Below are 16,559 nucleotides of genomic sequence, written 5' to 3'. Positions count from 1 at the left end.
ACAAAATTTTGATTTGATAACAATTAAAGAGCTCAAAGAAATTGTATCATCTATGAAAGTGCAGCCTGCCCTTTAATTTAGGGGGGTGCATACATTTTTCTTTCGTTGGGGTTTCGTTTTCAGATCTGGGGTGGGCCATTTCGGTCCACTTCCCAGATCGGAAAACTTTTTTATCCAATTTTGGGAAAACAAAAAAAACCCCACCCCAAACCTTCAAATTTAATTAACTATAACCCCCCAACCCTCTCGACCACCCCAAGACTTGCCAAAAGTCCCTGGTGGTCCAGCAGGGGTCCCAGGAGCAATCTCCTGCTCTCAGGCCATTGGCTGCCAGTAATCAAAATGGTGCCGGTGGCCCTTTGCCCTTACTATGTGACAGGGGCTACTGGTGCCATTGTTTGGCCCCTGTCACATGGTAGGAGCAATGGATGGCCCGCACCATTTTTTAAGATGGCGCCAGCTGACAGTGCCATTTTGAATACCGGCAGCCAACAGCCCGAGTGTAGGAGATCATGCCTGGACCCCTGCTGGACCCCCAGGGACTTTTGGTAAGTCTTGGGGGGGGTCAGGAGGGTGGGGGGTTGCAGTTAATTAAATTTAAAGGGTTGGGATGGGTTTTTTGGTGGGAAAATAAATACATACATAACTAATGAACGGATCGGGGTCCCCTGAGAACGGATGCAACGGATTTGGCTTCCCACGAATATGAATACCGAATGGGACGAATCCATCCCTGCTGCACATCCCTATTGCACAGACAACTGGAAAACATTCCTGATGACAAAATCAATGCACAAGCATGTCTACTAGGCTTTGAATTCCATGCAATCACTGATAACATTTGCAATAAAAAAAAAATAACTTCAAGATATTGAGTCTGGTTAAGTCTCCAATAACATTTTGTTTCTGCTGGTTTAGGATTGCTTGACAATTGAAATTTAGCAGTAAGTTTCATTTAACTACATTCTATACTGTCAATATATACAATTGAAAACATGAAAAGCAAACAATAAAATTTCAAGATGTAATAATGTTTTATTTGACAGTTTATGATATGTTTTATTGGACCAACATTATTGCTATTCAATAATGATATTGTACATCAGCTCAGAGACCACATATGTCACATCCTTAGACGTAACATGCACCACAAGTTGAAATGATACATGTCTTTTACAAATAAGAACATTCATTTTCTTTCTTTCAGTTGAATTGAGTAAGAGGTTCATGACTAATGTTATGCTCAGGCTTGTGGACCCTTGGCCGACGGGAGGATGGAATACCTTGGGGGAAGACCCGAAGGTTCTCCCGTCGGGGGGCGAGGCAGGAACCGAAGATGTGACTGGTGGACCCTCGATACTGTAGACAGGTGTGACAGTGGAGGCGTACGAAGAGTCGTGACGTCGAGGAACGGAGATGTGTCTTCACTCCTGGAAGCCCATGGTCCCCCCAGGAGGAGCCCGAAGGGACCCGGGCCACTGGGACTTAGGTGGACCTTTGAGAGGTCAGGTGACGGTGTAAGGGCTGACTGGAGCTTCACCCTGGAAGCCCACGGTCCCCCCGGGAGGATCCCATAGGGACCCGGGCCACTGGGACTTAGGTGGGCCCTTGGAGACGGTAGTCTTGAAGAAGTCCTAGGTCGGGTGCCAGAGGGTCGTTGCTCACCAGTCCAAGTTGTACGCCAGAGAATCACCACTTGCCAATCCGAAGTCAGGAACCAAAGAGTCACCGTAAGCCAATCCGAAGTCAGGAACCAGAAGCCAAGCTCAAGGAACTCACCGAAGCAAGCAGACTAGACAGCGATCGAAGACATTGCCAAGTCAAGGAATGGTCGGAGGAAGTCTCCTTTTATACTTCCTCTGACCCTGTGGATAGGAATCAGCTGTGGCCAATTAAAGGGACGAGGTCCCTTTAAATCTAGCGAAGAGATGCGGTCTCGTGCCTAAGGATGGCAGCGGCCATCTTGGATCCGGGCCGTGGAGGAGAGTAGTGGCGGCCGTGAGGGAGGAGCAGGAATGGCTCTGGTCCCGGCGGCCAGCCCGGGGACCTGTGGTGCTGCGCGGGGGTGCCAGGCCCGGCGCAGGGCAGGTGGCCTCGCCGCGGTCGAGGGTCCGGTCGGGGAACAAGGTAGGGGGCCGCACCCGTGGACGGCCACGGGCGTGGGACACAACAGTACCCCCCTCTTTAGGGTGCCTTCCTGGAGGCCTAGGTTTATCTGGATGATCTTGATGAAATTGCTCGAGCAATCCGCAGTCCAGGATGTTGGCCAATGGTTCCCAGGTGCTCTCCTCGGGGCCGAACCCCTCCCATGCAAGGAGATACTCCCACTTCTTCCCGTGCTTTCTTATGTCCAAGACCTCGCGAACTTGAAAGGTGAGGTCATCCTTGGAGGCAATAGGTTAGGGAGTCGGAGGCGTGCTGGAGGGCCACGACAGTACCAATGGCTTAAAGAGCGACACGTGAAATGTGTTGTGTATCTTGAGGGAAGGTGGCAGATGAAGCTGATACGAGACGGCTCCAATCTGGCGAATGATAGGGAAAGGTCCAATAAAACACGGGGCCAGTCACGTTGATGGCAGCTTTAAACGGATGAACTGAGTACTCAGCCATACCTTCTGACCTGGCTCCACCGATTCACATATTTCTTGGCGGCTTGACTGGCCTGGACCAATGCACGCCATGTGGACGGTGTAGCTCGTCTGCCAAAAGTTGAGCTACCGGGGACGTAACTGTAATGGGAACTGGCAGCGGTGGGCGTGGCTGCTTCCCATATACAATCTGAAAGGGCGAAGAGCTGGTAGCATTTAAAGGGCCAAGCACGGGAAACCCATCCCGATGACGTCACCTGAGCCCTGAATATAAGCAGGGCTTAGATTACTGCTCTTTGCCTTGGCAATTGGGTCGACACCGTTGGTGTGATAGTTTGCTTCTGTTCCAAGTTTCTCTTGTTCCAGTGTCTCCTGTTCCGGCATCTCCTGTTTCTGCGTCTCCCAGTCCCAGTGTCTCCTTGATCCTGTGTCCTTCCCAGGTAGTACCTATCTAGACTGACTTCTTGGTACTGACCTCTGCCTGCCTGACCATTCTACTGTCTGCCTCCTGGTACTGACAAACTACCTGCCTGACCATTCTCCTGTCTGCCGCCTGGAAACGACCCTCGCTTGCTTTGATGATGCATGGACTGATTCTGGAATTGACCCTCACTTTGTCTGACCTCTCTTGGACTGATACTCTGGCTCTGACCCTTGCGCTACACTCGGACACTCTCTTCTGGCCCCCGGTGACCTTCAGACCAACATACTTGGATAACAACCGCGGCTTCCATGTGGCTAGACCTCAGAGAGGTCTCGTCGGAGAACGTCTCTGAACTGTTGTCTTTCCGAGGTCTCCGGAGCTTCCGGTTCATATCTAGTTTCTCCACTCTGCATCAGCCACGCATCCTTGCTTGTGGTGGGCACACCTCTCTGATACCTCTCCAGGAGACCACCAGAGGCCCACCTAAGTCCAGGCGGTCCAGGTACCCAAGGGCTCAATCCTCGGAAACCCCAGACTGTTATTGGTGAAGTTCCAGCTCTAGCCTCTGTCTCCTTGTGTGCTCTGCCTTCTGGTGGCAGGCGCTCTCTGGGTCCGACCAGAGGGCTGTACCAATCCTGCACTAGGCCAAGGCTCCACCTTCAGCGCAACATAGACTAACCTTTACACAATGCTTACTGATGGCTGTAAGGCCACTTTACATATTCAAGCCTGTTTACTGGGAATCAAAAATTTCTTTTCTCATTAATTTTTTGTTCCAAAGGCCTGCTGAAAAAGTCAGGTTTTCCAAGATTTTTTTTTTTTTTAATATTTGTGTCATAAGAACATAAGAACATAAGAAAATGCCATACTGGGTCAGACCAAGGGTCCATCAAGCCCAGCATCCTGTTTCCAACAGTGGCCAATCCAGGCCATAAGAACCTGGCAAGTACCCAAAAACTAAGTCTATTCCATGTTACCATTGCTAATGGCAGTGGCTATTCTCTAAGTGAATTTAATAGCAGGTAATGGACTTCTCCTCCAAGAACTTATCCAATCCTTTTTTAAACACAGCTATACTAACTGCACTAACCACATTCGCTGGCAACAAATTCCAGAGTTTAATTGTGCGTTGAGTAAAAAAGAACTTTCTCTGATTAGTTTTAAATGTGCCTCATGCTAACTTCATGGAGTGCCCCCCAGTCTTTCTACTATCCGAAAGAGTAAATAACTGATTCACATCTACCCGCTCTAGACCTCTCATGATTTTAAACATCTCTATCATATCCCCCCTCAATCGTCTCTTCTCCAAGCTGAAAAGTCCTAACCTCTTTAGTCTTTCCTCATAGGGGAGCTGTTCCATTCCCCTTATCATTTTGGTAGCCCTTCTCTGTACATTCTCCATCGCAATTATATCTTTTTTGAGATGCGGCGACCAGAATTGTACACAGTATTCAAGGTGCGGTCTTACCATGGAGCGATACAGAGGCATTACGACATTTTCTGTTTTATTCACCATTCCCTTTCCAGTAATTCCCAACATTCTGTTTGCTTTATTGACTGCCGCAGCACACTGAACCGACAATTTCAATGTGTTATCCACTATGACGCCTAGATCTCTTTCTTGGGTTGTAGCACCTAATATGGAACCCAACATCGTGTAATTATAGCATGGGTTATTTTTCCCTATATGCATCACCTTGCACTTATCCACATTAAATTTCATCTGCCATTTGGATGCCCAATTTTCCAGTCTCTCAAGGTCTTCCTGCAATTTATCACAATCTGCTTGTGATTTAACTACTCTGAACAATTTTGTGTCATCTGCAAATTTGATTATCTCACTCATCGTATTTCTTTCCAGATCATTTATAAATATATTGAAAAGTAAGGGTCCCAATACAGATCCCTGAGGCACTCCACTGTCCACTCCCTTCCACTGAAAAAATTGTCCATTTAATCCTACTATCTGTTTCCTGTCTTTTAGCCAGTTTGCAATCCACAAAAGGACATCGCCACCTACCCCATGACTTTTTACTTTTCCTAGAAGCCTCTCATGAGGAACTTTGTCAAAAGCCTTCTGAAAATCCAAGTATACTATATCTACCAGTTCACCTTTATCCACATGTTTATTAACTCCTTCAAAAAAGTGAAGCAGATTTGTGAGGCAAGGCTTGCCCTGGGTAAAGCCATGCTGACTTTGTTCCATTAAACCATGTCTTTCTATATGTTCTGTGATTTTGATGTTTAGAACACTTTCAACTATTTTTCCTGGCACTGAAGTCAGGCTAACTGGTCTGTAGTTTCCTGGATCGCCCCTGGAGCCCTTTTTAAATATTGGAGTTACATTTGCTATCCTCCAGTCTTCAGGTACAATGGATGATTTTAATGATAGGTTACAAATTTTTACTAATAGGTCTGAAATTTCATTTTTTAGTTCCTTCAGAACTCTGGGGTGTATACCATCTGGTCCAGGTGATTTACTACTCTTCAGTTTGTCAATCAGGCCTAACACATCTTCTAGGTTCACCGTGATTTGATTCAGTCCATCTGAATCATTACCCATGAACTGATATGGAATGAGCAAGGAATTATCTTATAAATACTCAGTTGTTTACTAACTGCATTCTTGATCACCTTTGCCATGAAAACTAAGGAAGATGATGGTTGATAGGGATGTGCAGAGCAAAATTTTATGTTCATATTTTTTATGTCCGAAAGGGGGTCCCACTTGCGGCCAATATGGACATAAAAAAAATCCAATGAGTTGGGTATATGTACATATGTGCAAAAAAAAAATTTAAACCCCCTCACCCTCCTTAATCCCCCCCCCCAGACTTACCACAACTCCCTGGTGATCGAGCGAGGAGTGAGGACGTCATTTCTGCAATCCTTGGCGAGAAGCATGTGACGTCGGTGGCACGTCGAGTGACGCGGCGTCACGTGATTCCCGGCTCGTTCGCACCGGACGGCTCGTTCGGCCCAAAAAGAACTTTTGGCCAGCTTGGGGGGGCCTCCTGACCCCCCCAAGCTGGCCAAAACGAGCCGTCCGGCGCGAACTTGCCGGGAATCACGTGACGCCGCGTCTGAGTGACGCGGCGCCACGTGATTCCCGGCTCGTTCGCGCCGGACGGCTCGTTCGGCCCAAAAAGAACTTTTGGCCAGCTTGGGGGGGATTAAGGAGGGTGAGGGGGTTTATATTTTTATTTTGGCTCAACAATCGCGATTTCCCACATATCGAACATATCTATGTTCGATATGTGGGAAATCCGATCGTTTATGTCGAATCAATTTTTTAAGTAAAAAAAAAATATGAGTTGCGTTTTACTAATGCGGTCAATCCGAATGCACACTCCTAATGGTTGATAACTCACAAGATCCTTCATCAATCTCCACCACACTTATACCTAAGATCCCCATTCCTCCCATCCATAAAATCCACAAAAGAGAAACAATTGTAAAGATGCAGAAAAAAGGTTGAAAGCTACTTTATTTAAAATATAAAATACAATTTGCATGGCTTAATACGCAAAAGATCATGAGGTAGATTTTAAAAGTCTTGCGAGCGCAAAAACAGCCACATACACGCGTAAGTGGGCCATGAGGGAGCTACGCAAATTTTAAATAGCCAGGAAGGGCGTGCGTACAAGTAGTTAGAAAAAGGACAGGGCATGTTACACACACCAGATTTCTACAGCTCCTTGTTAGGCACAGGAGTCTGGTGAACATCAGAGGGGAGGGGGAGAGAGAGAGAGAGACCCTTTATAAGGCTCAGTCTGATACTCTGTATATGGAACATTGTAAGGGGTTACTTGGTAAGGGTGAGCTTTTGGGAGGCGGGTTGGGGTTGTTACAGACACATTCAGAGGTATGACATCAGTAAATAGTTATAGACCTTATAAGTGATGAAAAGAAGTTGATTTGTACAATGCAGCTTGAATTTTGGAAACTCTGCCATGGAATTTTCTAACTCTTGCTGCAGAGTCTACCATTGAGATGCTGCAGAAAATTATGTACTGTGCACATTATTATGAAAGACAGCACTATAGCATTATTATTTTTCTCATCCATCACAATTATGCATTGTTAATGCAGGTAAATGGGCTTTTGAAAATTGCTATGATAATATGTTACTTTTACATTTTCCTTTGAAAATTACCCTGTAAGAATAGATCACAGTTTTAACTGGATAGTAGCCAGCGTTTATATAGCACAGTATATTTTTTATACTGACAATAAAGTGATGTTCAGTGTTCTTATTGACTAGATCAAAGTATGTTCACATTGTTGCATATCTTTGTGAGATGGATGCTTCCTGAGTAATTGAAATCAAACTGGTACTGTAATTTCACGAGGAAATATATAATTCAAAGATGCAGGCACCAATTCAGTTGACTGTGTAAAAAAGTGGTATCAGAACATTCTATGTGCTCTGTCTTTAGTCTGTAAATAGAATAATCAATACACACTCACATTCTAATCATTTAGCATCTCTCATCTTATGAGAGGTGCTTCCCTATAGCGTATTGTAGCATTTGTTCTGTTGTAATTTTATGAGCCAGTTCCTTCCTGCTTTAGTTTTCCCTTTGCTTCCGGATGGGTGAACCTGTGTTTCATTTGAAATAATAAAAAATTCAGCTGTGACAGGAATGGTTTGGCCTTTCTATTTCAAGATAACAAATTTTATAGGCATCCAAAGTCATATTAAAAATATAAGTATAATATTAATACATTGCCATCATCTTTACATCAGCTTAGGCTGCTAATTAAATCGTTTTTGCAAAATGGTTGTTCGCTAAAAAATGAAAATGGAGATCAGAATGGCCTACTGAATGGCAGTAAATTTAAAACCGACGCATGCGCGCACATTTGCGCACAGACATCGACCTGTACCCAGATACATGGCCATTTTATAACATACAAGCTCATATGTGCACATATTATAAAATAGCCTGGCCGTGCGCATATGTGTGCCAAACTTTAAGTGGGCGCGCACATGTGCGAAAATCCCATTTCTACTGTGTAAATTGGGGTATTTTAAAAGAGGCGCATGCTGACGCCATTCCCAGTTTTACCAGTTCATCCCCAGTTCACCAAATTAAGAAAGAGCTCCTCCAACTCCCCTGGGTTGATATCCTTCACTCCCCCCTGTTAGCCCCAACCTTTAAACCCCCAGATCTGCCTAGTTTTCTTTAATTTTTAACTTACATGGAAACCATAGCAGAAGTAAAGTTACAGGGTTAGGGGGCCTCAGCATGCGCCAGGTAACATCAGTATTTATTGCCCACATCTTATTCACAGCCTGAAATGCCCATGCCCTGCCCCAACCATGCCCACATGCCACCCCTTTTTTAAAACGTTTGAGCTGTGCACGCTGTGAAAGATATGAGCAAAGCTCGGCAGCTTTTAAAATCTGCTCTGGGCGCGCGAGCCTGACTTCTTCACACATCCCTTAATTAATGCCCGCGTCAAGTTTTTAAAATTCACCTCTAAATCTTTATCAGATGCTTAGAAGCTGAAAAAAATAGACATTTTGTTTATGCAGTGGATTTATTTATGTGAGATTCCAATGTGCTTTACTGTTTTATACTTAAGTGATATCCTTTTTTTGTTTTATCCAACTGCTTCTTCCTTTTTCTTTGGGCTTCCAGCTCAGTTGGACCTGGTTCTGTGGTTTGGCACTATAAGACTTCATTCACAACTACTCAGGGACTTTCCCCCCTATTTTATATCCCTTCCCAACTTACGTTTAGCCCGGTTATTGCAGTGATGGTCCTGGGCCAGAGGCTATTCACTAAAGGCTAAATTTTAAAAGGCTTAGGCACCTATACAGGAAGATACACTCATGGCCGGGACACGCGCCCACCGTGCAGATTTTCAAACGCCCGCGGCCTCTCCGTGCAACTCCCAGTACGCACAGAAGAACAGGTCGGGGAAAAAGGATCCAGAGGTGGGGTCTGGGTGGGGCATGGGTGGGCCGGGACAGCGACATTAGGCATGGTCCCACTTAAGCACGCGCCCGGAGCCAACCGGCCCGCTCAAGTTGCTGCTGCTCTGGAGAGCAGGTAAGTTTTAAACAGCAGAAAAAAATAGGCTAGTTAGCAGGGTTTTAGGGTTTGGGGTGCATAGGGTAAAAGGTAGGCAGGTTAGGTAGGGGGTTAGGAAATTTTCTCCCTAGTCTGCTCCTTTATTGGAGCAGACTGGAAGGGAATTAGGATTAGGGCCTAACGCGTCGGTGTGTGCATGTTATAAAATCGGCGCGTCCATGCGTGTGCGCCAGGAACTGTGCATACATGGATGCCCGCACCTGAGTCTTAAAATTTACCTTTAAGGCATATGTTCCCAAACCTGCCCTGGGGGACCCCAAAGCCAGTCGGGTTTTCAGGATATCTACATCGAATGTGCCTTAGATACAATTAGTATGCAAGTTTATCTCATGCATCTTTGTTATGGATATCCTGAATTGGAGCAGACTGGGATGGAACTGGGGAGGCCCGATTGCATTGCCACCCATATTTTTTGAAAATTCCCACCATCCCCTGCACACGGCGCAGGCCACCCACCTACACATGCGCACACAGACATGAAAATCCAGCGCGCATGTGCGCTTGGGACCTGTATTTTACAACATGTGTGTGCCAATGTGTGCATGCTATAAAATTGGCACGTCCATGTGCACTCGCCGAGAACCGTGTGCACAGATCTTAAAATCAACCCCAAAGTGTCACCATTAAGCAATGACCATGACTCCCTCCCCTCCCAACCCTGGGCATTGTGAACACTACCTCCACAGCATCCCCAGCCCTGGCTGATTGGGGAGCAGAAGACCTAAACTGGTGATTGAACCAGGAACCTTCCACACAGCAGTGCAACTGAGCTACTAGGCTGGCCTAATTCACTGATATTCTGGGTGATCAACTTTAGGAAGTCAGGTCTGCAACAGGATCCTAGTGCCTGGACAACATGAAAGCTTCAAAACAAAAAAAGGGGAGAAGAAATGTGAATTGGATAGGGCTAACTATTCTGACAATTTTATCAATACTTCTCATTAGCTAACCACAACAGTTCTATGTTTCTCTGAAGGGTCTGATTTGTGCCATAGAATCCCTTTAATAAAAGTGCTTCTCTAACTCAGTGAACACAGCCATTTGAAATAGGAATCATATTGGTGGTCATCTTATGGTGTGATCAACAAATGTCCACTGAAGGGCTAGCTTAAACTAGTATGGTTTATGCCCTTGTCATCTGTAACATACCCGGTGTTGCATAACCTTTGCCTCCACCACTGCAGCAGCAACCAGAAATCTGATTAAATGCTGATTAAATCAATCAGCATTCAAAATGGAATTAAACAACATATAATTAATAATTAGTTGGTGTACCTATCATTAGCTTGCAAAATAGCTTTAAAATGAGCAGGGTAATAGCTTTTTTTTGGCTTGTTGCTAGACTTTTCAATAATTTGTTGGCTTTCTTGATATAATTATACCAGTTGATCATCACAAAATTCCTTAAAACACTCATCAGCAGTCTTGCCACATGTCCTCTGAACCCAGCTTTCGCTTTGACCTAACTTTTCGGCAATCCACTTTTACATAATAAAGGTTGCTTCAGCATCACGTGCCTCACGAAATGTAAAACATTTAATCCATTCATTCTGACGCTATTTTTCACTATTGTATACTCCAGCCATAAATAATAAATTTAAGTGATGTGTAAGGTACTGTTAAATTAAAAACTGAATAGTCTACAAAATGGTACAAAAATTATATAGTGGGATAATCCAGTGGGGTGCTGGGGGAGAGGGGAGGCAAAGTTTATGCAACAACGGGGTATTTTTGGTCAATTTTTCACAAATGAGAGATGTCTGCAATAATTGATATCTTGATATTGCATTTTCTCTAAAGTTTGGTTTTCTCTTTTGTAGGGAAGATGTAAGAACTGCCAATGTGATTGCTGCAGAAGCTGTAACTTGTCTGGTTATCGACAGAGAGTAAGTACTTCATATCAAAGTAAATATCTTAGGACCTGATTTACTAAGGTATTTCTCCCAATCTGTGTCTATTGGAAAATGCATTGATGAATCAGGCCCTTAGCTGGAAAGAAATTGCAAAGTTTTACTGCTTAAACTCTTTTGAGTAAGTAGCCTGTATTCGCACATATGCTTCATTATAAACATTAAAAGTACACATCTTTTTTTTTATGTTACACGCACATGTACTAGCTCAAAAAAGGGGTCATCTGGGGGCATTCTGGGCTATTTTAAAGGAGGTCCATGTTCAGTCAATGGCCAGATTGCAAAATTAGCTGCAATAACTTATTTGGCTAACTTTAGAAGGATAGTCAGTGATGCAGCCACACTTTTAAATATAGCCATATGTCTTAAAGATAACCAGATAAGTTTATCTGGCTAACTTTAGGATAGCTCTACAGCAGAACCAGAGTTAACCAGATAACTTTGCTGACTAATGTAACTCTTGCAGAAGTACCCCCTGAATGTTCCTATGTTATCTGGCTAAATTTTGTCGAGCTATGTTCCCAAGATATTCAAAAGTCATTATTTAGCTACCACCTTGTGAGTTATCTGCCTAAATGCCTCTGAATATGATCTACTAAGAAATTTATGCAAATACTGTAGACAACTTATTTATGCACCTTTACTCTTGTTAATTGATTTAGAAAGTGAAATTGGATTTGTCTGTTGTCTGATACTTTTGGTTGTGAAGTCTGCCTGAACTGGGGGATGCTCAGGGTGAAGAACTAGGAGGTCTTGAAAAACTGGAGATGAAATGAGTGAACTGGTGGGCGTATCAGCAAACTTGTGATTTTAAGTATGCGTGCATATTTTTAGATATGCCTGCCTCCGCATATAAATCAGGAGACCCTGAGCCCTCTGTTGGCCTTGGCACATGTTGGTGACATCAGCATCTTGGTCATACAGAGGGAAGCTGCCTCAGTTATGGATTCCCTGAAATTGGAGATGGTAAGCAGAGGCTCTGCAGGAATAGTTCAAGAAGCAAAGGTATCGGCTGTAGTTGATTTGGAGCAAGTTCTTGGTGCTTCTTTGGACTTTGAGTTTCTATCCATAGGACCCCCCATGAGATAGGAAAAACCTGTGGTGGTTACTCTCAACTGCATTAGGCCTGTATTGGTGAGCATGATCAGCTCTATTGTTCTCCTTTCAAATTAAATCAAATTTTGATAGAATAAACTGGATTTGGAATTGAAACAGACTAAAATTCAGTGTTAGACTGTTGTCAAACATGTTATCGGCATAAAGAATGTTAATCTTGCACTTTTTAAAGATAATACTTTGTTCCATAGAAAAATGTGGAGAACAATTCTTAGTGATTAAACCTACGAATTTTAAATTTTGTTGTCATTTGTTTTCTCCCAGAGACTTGCTGAAGAAATATTTTTCTGAGATACTGTCAGTTTCTGAGGAAGTTCATCCTGCTATCAACAAATTATATTTTTAATGTATTGGGAGTAAGGCTCCATATACTTCTTCTGGGACACCTATGGTTGTTAATCTTATTGAAATATTAGAGACATCTACACAAGATATTTCTCAAAGGACTACACTATTTGTATATTTTTCTTTGAGCAAGATCTTACCCCTAGATTCATCAAAATGCAATGCTTTTTGCATCAATAACACCCATGATAAGGAAAAGGGGCATGGCGTGAATATGATAATTTAAGAGTTATCACACAGGGCCTTATTTTCTAAGGCTATCGCAGGCTTGAGCTAACAGCGCAAGCCTGAGATAGCTAGCGAAGGTAGCACACGCCTGCGCTACCTACATCGGGGCGGAGTCGGCCCTGGAAGAGGAGTCGGGGCATCACCGGGGCCGACTCTGCGAGGACGGCACAACAGCAAAAAGATAAGGAGCCTTTTTGCTGCCTATTTTGCGCCCAATAACTACACCTTTTATGGTGGAGTTATTCGCTGCCGGCTAGCGCAGGACCCCCCTTTCCCCTGGTTTCACCCGCCCCCTGTGACCACTGGATTTTCTAAGTTCTACGAACTTAGAAAATCTAGCCCACAGTGCGCTATATTACCGCTTCACTTTATCACAATGTGTGTTAAAGTTTTCGCACCTCTGATATTTGTACTTTGCTATCTGCAAAGTGTCCAGACAGACAGGGAGGGAGAGAGAGAGAGAGAGAGCGAGATAGTGAGAGAGAGAGAGCGCACTGCTGAGGTGGCACACATAGTAGTCAACTCTTTATACCACTGTAGGAGGGCCAGCCTGTAACTTGAGGTGAGGATTTGGTGGTGGTGTAGGGTTTTATGGACAGTTTTACATAAAAAGTGAGATGTATGAACAGCACAGTAGACCTCGGTGAACATTTGACGTGATTTGGAGTGAGGAAAGTCAGACCAAGATGAGATTAGGGTGAGAGAACATTGTAGAAATCTCATCTTGGTCTGACTTTCCTCACTCCAGATCACATCAAATCTTCACTGAGGTCTACTGTGCATTCATACGTCTCACTGTGCAAGTAAAACTGGCCCCAAAACCCTAGACCACCACCAAAACCTCACCTCTAGTTACTAGCTGGTCCTCCTACAGTGGTATAAAGAGTTGACTACTATGTGTGCCACCTCAGCAGTGCGCTCTCTCTCTCTCTCACTATCTCGCTCTCTTGCTAACAGAATTTGCAATAAATATTGCAAATTGTGTTTCAGGCATATAGCACAGCTTAATGCTGGGAAAAAAGGTGTAGTTATTTCTAGTGTTAAAAGCATGTGACAGTGTAATGCATGATGTGATAATGCCCCTCATTTTCATTAATCCAGCACAAACCCCTCTCCAATCCCGCCCCTTCGAATAAATTTGCCAAATTTACATTCATGCTGTGATAACTATCGTGTGCGTTATAGCATTATCATGGGTGTTAACGCCATAATGCATTTTGATGAATGACTCTGTTAGATAGAGACACCTTCAGAACCAAGGATTTAAAAATAATAATAGTATAAGAAAGTGGATATTTTATCTTCAAAATATCCGATTATACGGTCCCAAGCCCCATTCCAGTAAACCTGTAAATTAGGGCAGTAAAATAATGCATGTGATAAAGATCCTTTGTCATTTTCACAAGACCAACAACTTGCATTACTAGGAGATGTAAACTTGGCTATTTGTATTGGTGTGAGCAACACTCTGGGGCGGATTTTAAAACCCCTGCGTGCCGGCGCGCCTATTTTGCATAGGCTGCCGGCGCGCGCAGAGCCCCGGGACGCGCGTAAGTCCCGGGGGAGGCGACGTGGGCGTAGTTTCGGCCCTGGGGCGTTCCGGGGGCGTGGCCGCGGCCTCTGGAACAGCCCCGGGGACTGGACCACGGAGCGGGGCAGCCGGCCGAAGCGCGCAAAGTTAAGGGGGGGGTTTAGATAGGGCCGGGGGGGTGGGTTAGGTAGGGGAAGGGAGGGGAAGGTGGGGGGAGGATGAAGGAAAGTTCCCTCCGAGGCCGCTCCGATTTCGGAGCGGCCTCGGAGGGAACAGGCAGCGCGCGCTGGGCTCAGCGCGCGCAGGTTGCACAAATGTGCATCCTCTTGCGCGCGCCGACCCTGGATTTTATAAGATACGCGCGGCTACGCACGTATCTTATAAAATCCAGCGTACTTTTGTTCGCGCCTGCTGGCGAACAAAAGTACGCGCTCGCGCAAGTATTTAAGATCTGCCCCTCTATGTGCAAGAAAAAACAGGGATTGTGTTAAGGAAGCAGAAAGAGAAACACGAATAAGTTTACTCCAAAAGAAAGACCAAGAAATCCGGTCTAGTTTCAGTTAAGAGTTAAGAGATGATTCCCATACCTTTTCAGTGCCAACACACTGGGTCAGATTTTAAAACTTAGGCTCGGGCGTAGATTTGTGCGCACAATCCGGTGCGCACAAATCTACGCCCAATTTTATAACATGAGCGCGCAGCCACGCGCATTTTATAAAATCTGGGGTCGGTGCGCGCAACGGGGTGCACACTTGTGCACCTTGCGCGCGCCGAGCCCTAGGGGAGCCCCGATAGCTTTCCCTGTTCCCTCCGAGGCCGCTCCAAAATTGGAGCGGCCTCAGAAGGAACTTTCTTTCCATCACCCCCAAACTTTCCCTCCCTTTCCCTCCCTTCCCCTACCTAACCCGCCCCCCAGCCATATCTAAAAATACCCCTTACCTTTGTTCGCGAAGTTTTGCCTGCCTCCGGGCAGGCGTAGGTTATGTGCGCCGGCGAGAGCTGGCCCGCGATCCCGGGCTCAGCGGCAAATGGCCGCTGTGCCTGGAGGCTCCAGCCCCGCCCCCGGACTGCCCCTAGACTGCTCTGCCCACGCCCTGCCCCCTTTTTCAAGCCCTGGGACATACGCACATCCTGGGGCTTACGCGTGTCGCCGAGTCTATGCAAAATAGGCTCAGCATGCACAGGAGGCTTTCGTAACCCTTTTAAAATCCACCCCACTATGAATAAATTACCATTTTCATGTGCTTATAAAACCTGGATATTTGCTTTGTAGATCCCGATATAGTCTGACAAATGCCCCACATGGGAGGACATTCTGCTAAGTCACTTAAGACCAGTTTGAGAGCCTAAAGGCAGTCTTAGTTGCATCCATGGAAATAACTGGTTATTAGAAAGGCTGTATTCCTGCTTTAGCATTAAAAGAGATTTGAAAACATTATTAGATATCAAATGGCCAAAGGACTAGATTCCACATATGGACCAAGTACTCCAGTGCATGGGAGCCTTTTTAACCTTAAATTTCATATTGAACCAAATTGGGTGGATCTTGAAAACCCAGAATCTGAACCCATTAGCATAGATAAAAATTTCAGACCTGGTAAATAGCAGATAGAACAGCACGAGTATCTTCACCTAGTGAGAAAATAATTTCAGAACACAAACAAATGGGAACTGGGAACAAAAGGGCTTCTTCCAGCTGCAGCCATACAGGTTTAGTATGAAACTCAATATCCTGAAGCCACACTGATCCCTGTTTCAAAAGAAAAGCCTTATGGTAGAGAGCAAAATCAGGGAAATTTACCTCACCCATATCTTTAGGAAATTTCACGAAGGGGTGTTACAGCGCCACAAAATGCGAGCCAGACCTCTTTCCACTTTCTTAAAAAGAAAAAACAATCCAGAAAGGATACTGGGAGTACAGAAAAAATATAATTTATCTTAGGGGTGATTACCATCTTTATAGTCTCGATTTGACCCCTGTGAAAATTATTCTTAAGTCAATCAGCCTGATGGGATCTTTATCCAAATCCTGACTCTCCTAACACATTCATCTGGATTGAAATGAGAGTGGATCCAGATATATGGTTTGCAATTAACTTGTCTGGTACTGTTTAGAGGGTATTACCTGTAATGCTGTTAGAAATGCAAATAAAACAAAGATAGAAAGGTATCTAAACTGTAAATCATCCTTCGTAATTATATTGTTTTCCTTTTGCTCCTAGATATGCAAGATGTTGATATTAATTTAGAAATAAGGAAAATTTAGTGAAGGAGGCACACTGAACAGTGGACATATTAGCAGTTGAGTTTTTA

At 44.6% G+C, this 16,559-nt stretch overlaps 1 protein-coding gene across 4 annotated transcripts in view; it reads left to right on the top strand.

The window, feature by feature from the left end:
• Positions 1–16,559, top strand: part of PRKG1 (protein kinase cGMP-dependent 1) — a 2,212,673-nt gene that overhangs the window by 1,921,188 nt on the left and 274,926 nt on the right. For all 4 annotated transcript variants that reach the window (XM_029609782.1, XM_029609780.1, XM_029609783.1 and 1 more), the window contains exon 8: positions 10,937–11,002. In XM_029609782.1, the coding sequence (XP_029465642.1) occupies positions 10,937–11,002 (66 nt within the window). The remainder of the gene's footprint in view (positions 1–10,936; positions 11,003–16,559) is intronic.

The sequence above is a fragment of the Rhinatrema bivittatum genome, chromosome 7 (genome assembly GCF_901001135.1).
Source record: "Rhinatrema bivittatum chromosome 7, aRhiBiv1.1, whole genome shotgun sequence".
In the NCBI taxonomy this organism is placed as follows: Eukaryota; Metazoa; Chordata; class Amphibia; order Gymnophiona; family Rhinatrematidae; genus Rhinatrema; species Rhinatrema bivittatum.
This window is presented reverse-complemented; position numbering and strand designations above follow the sequence as displayed.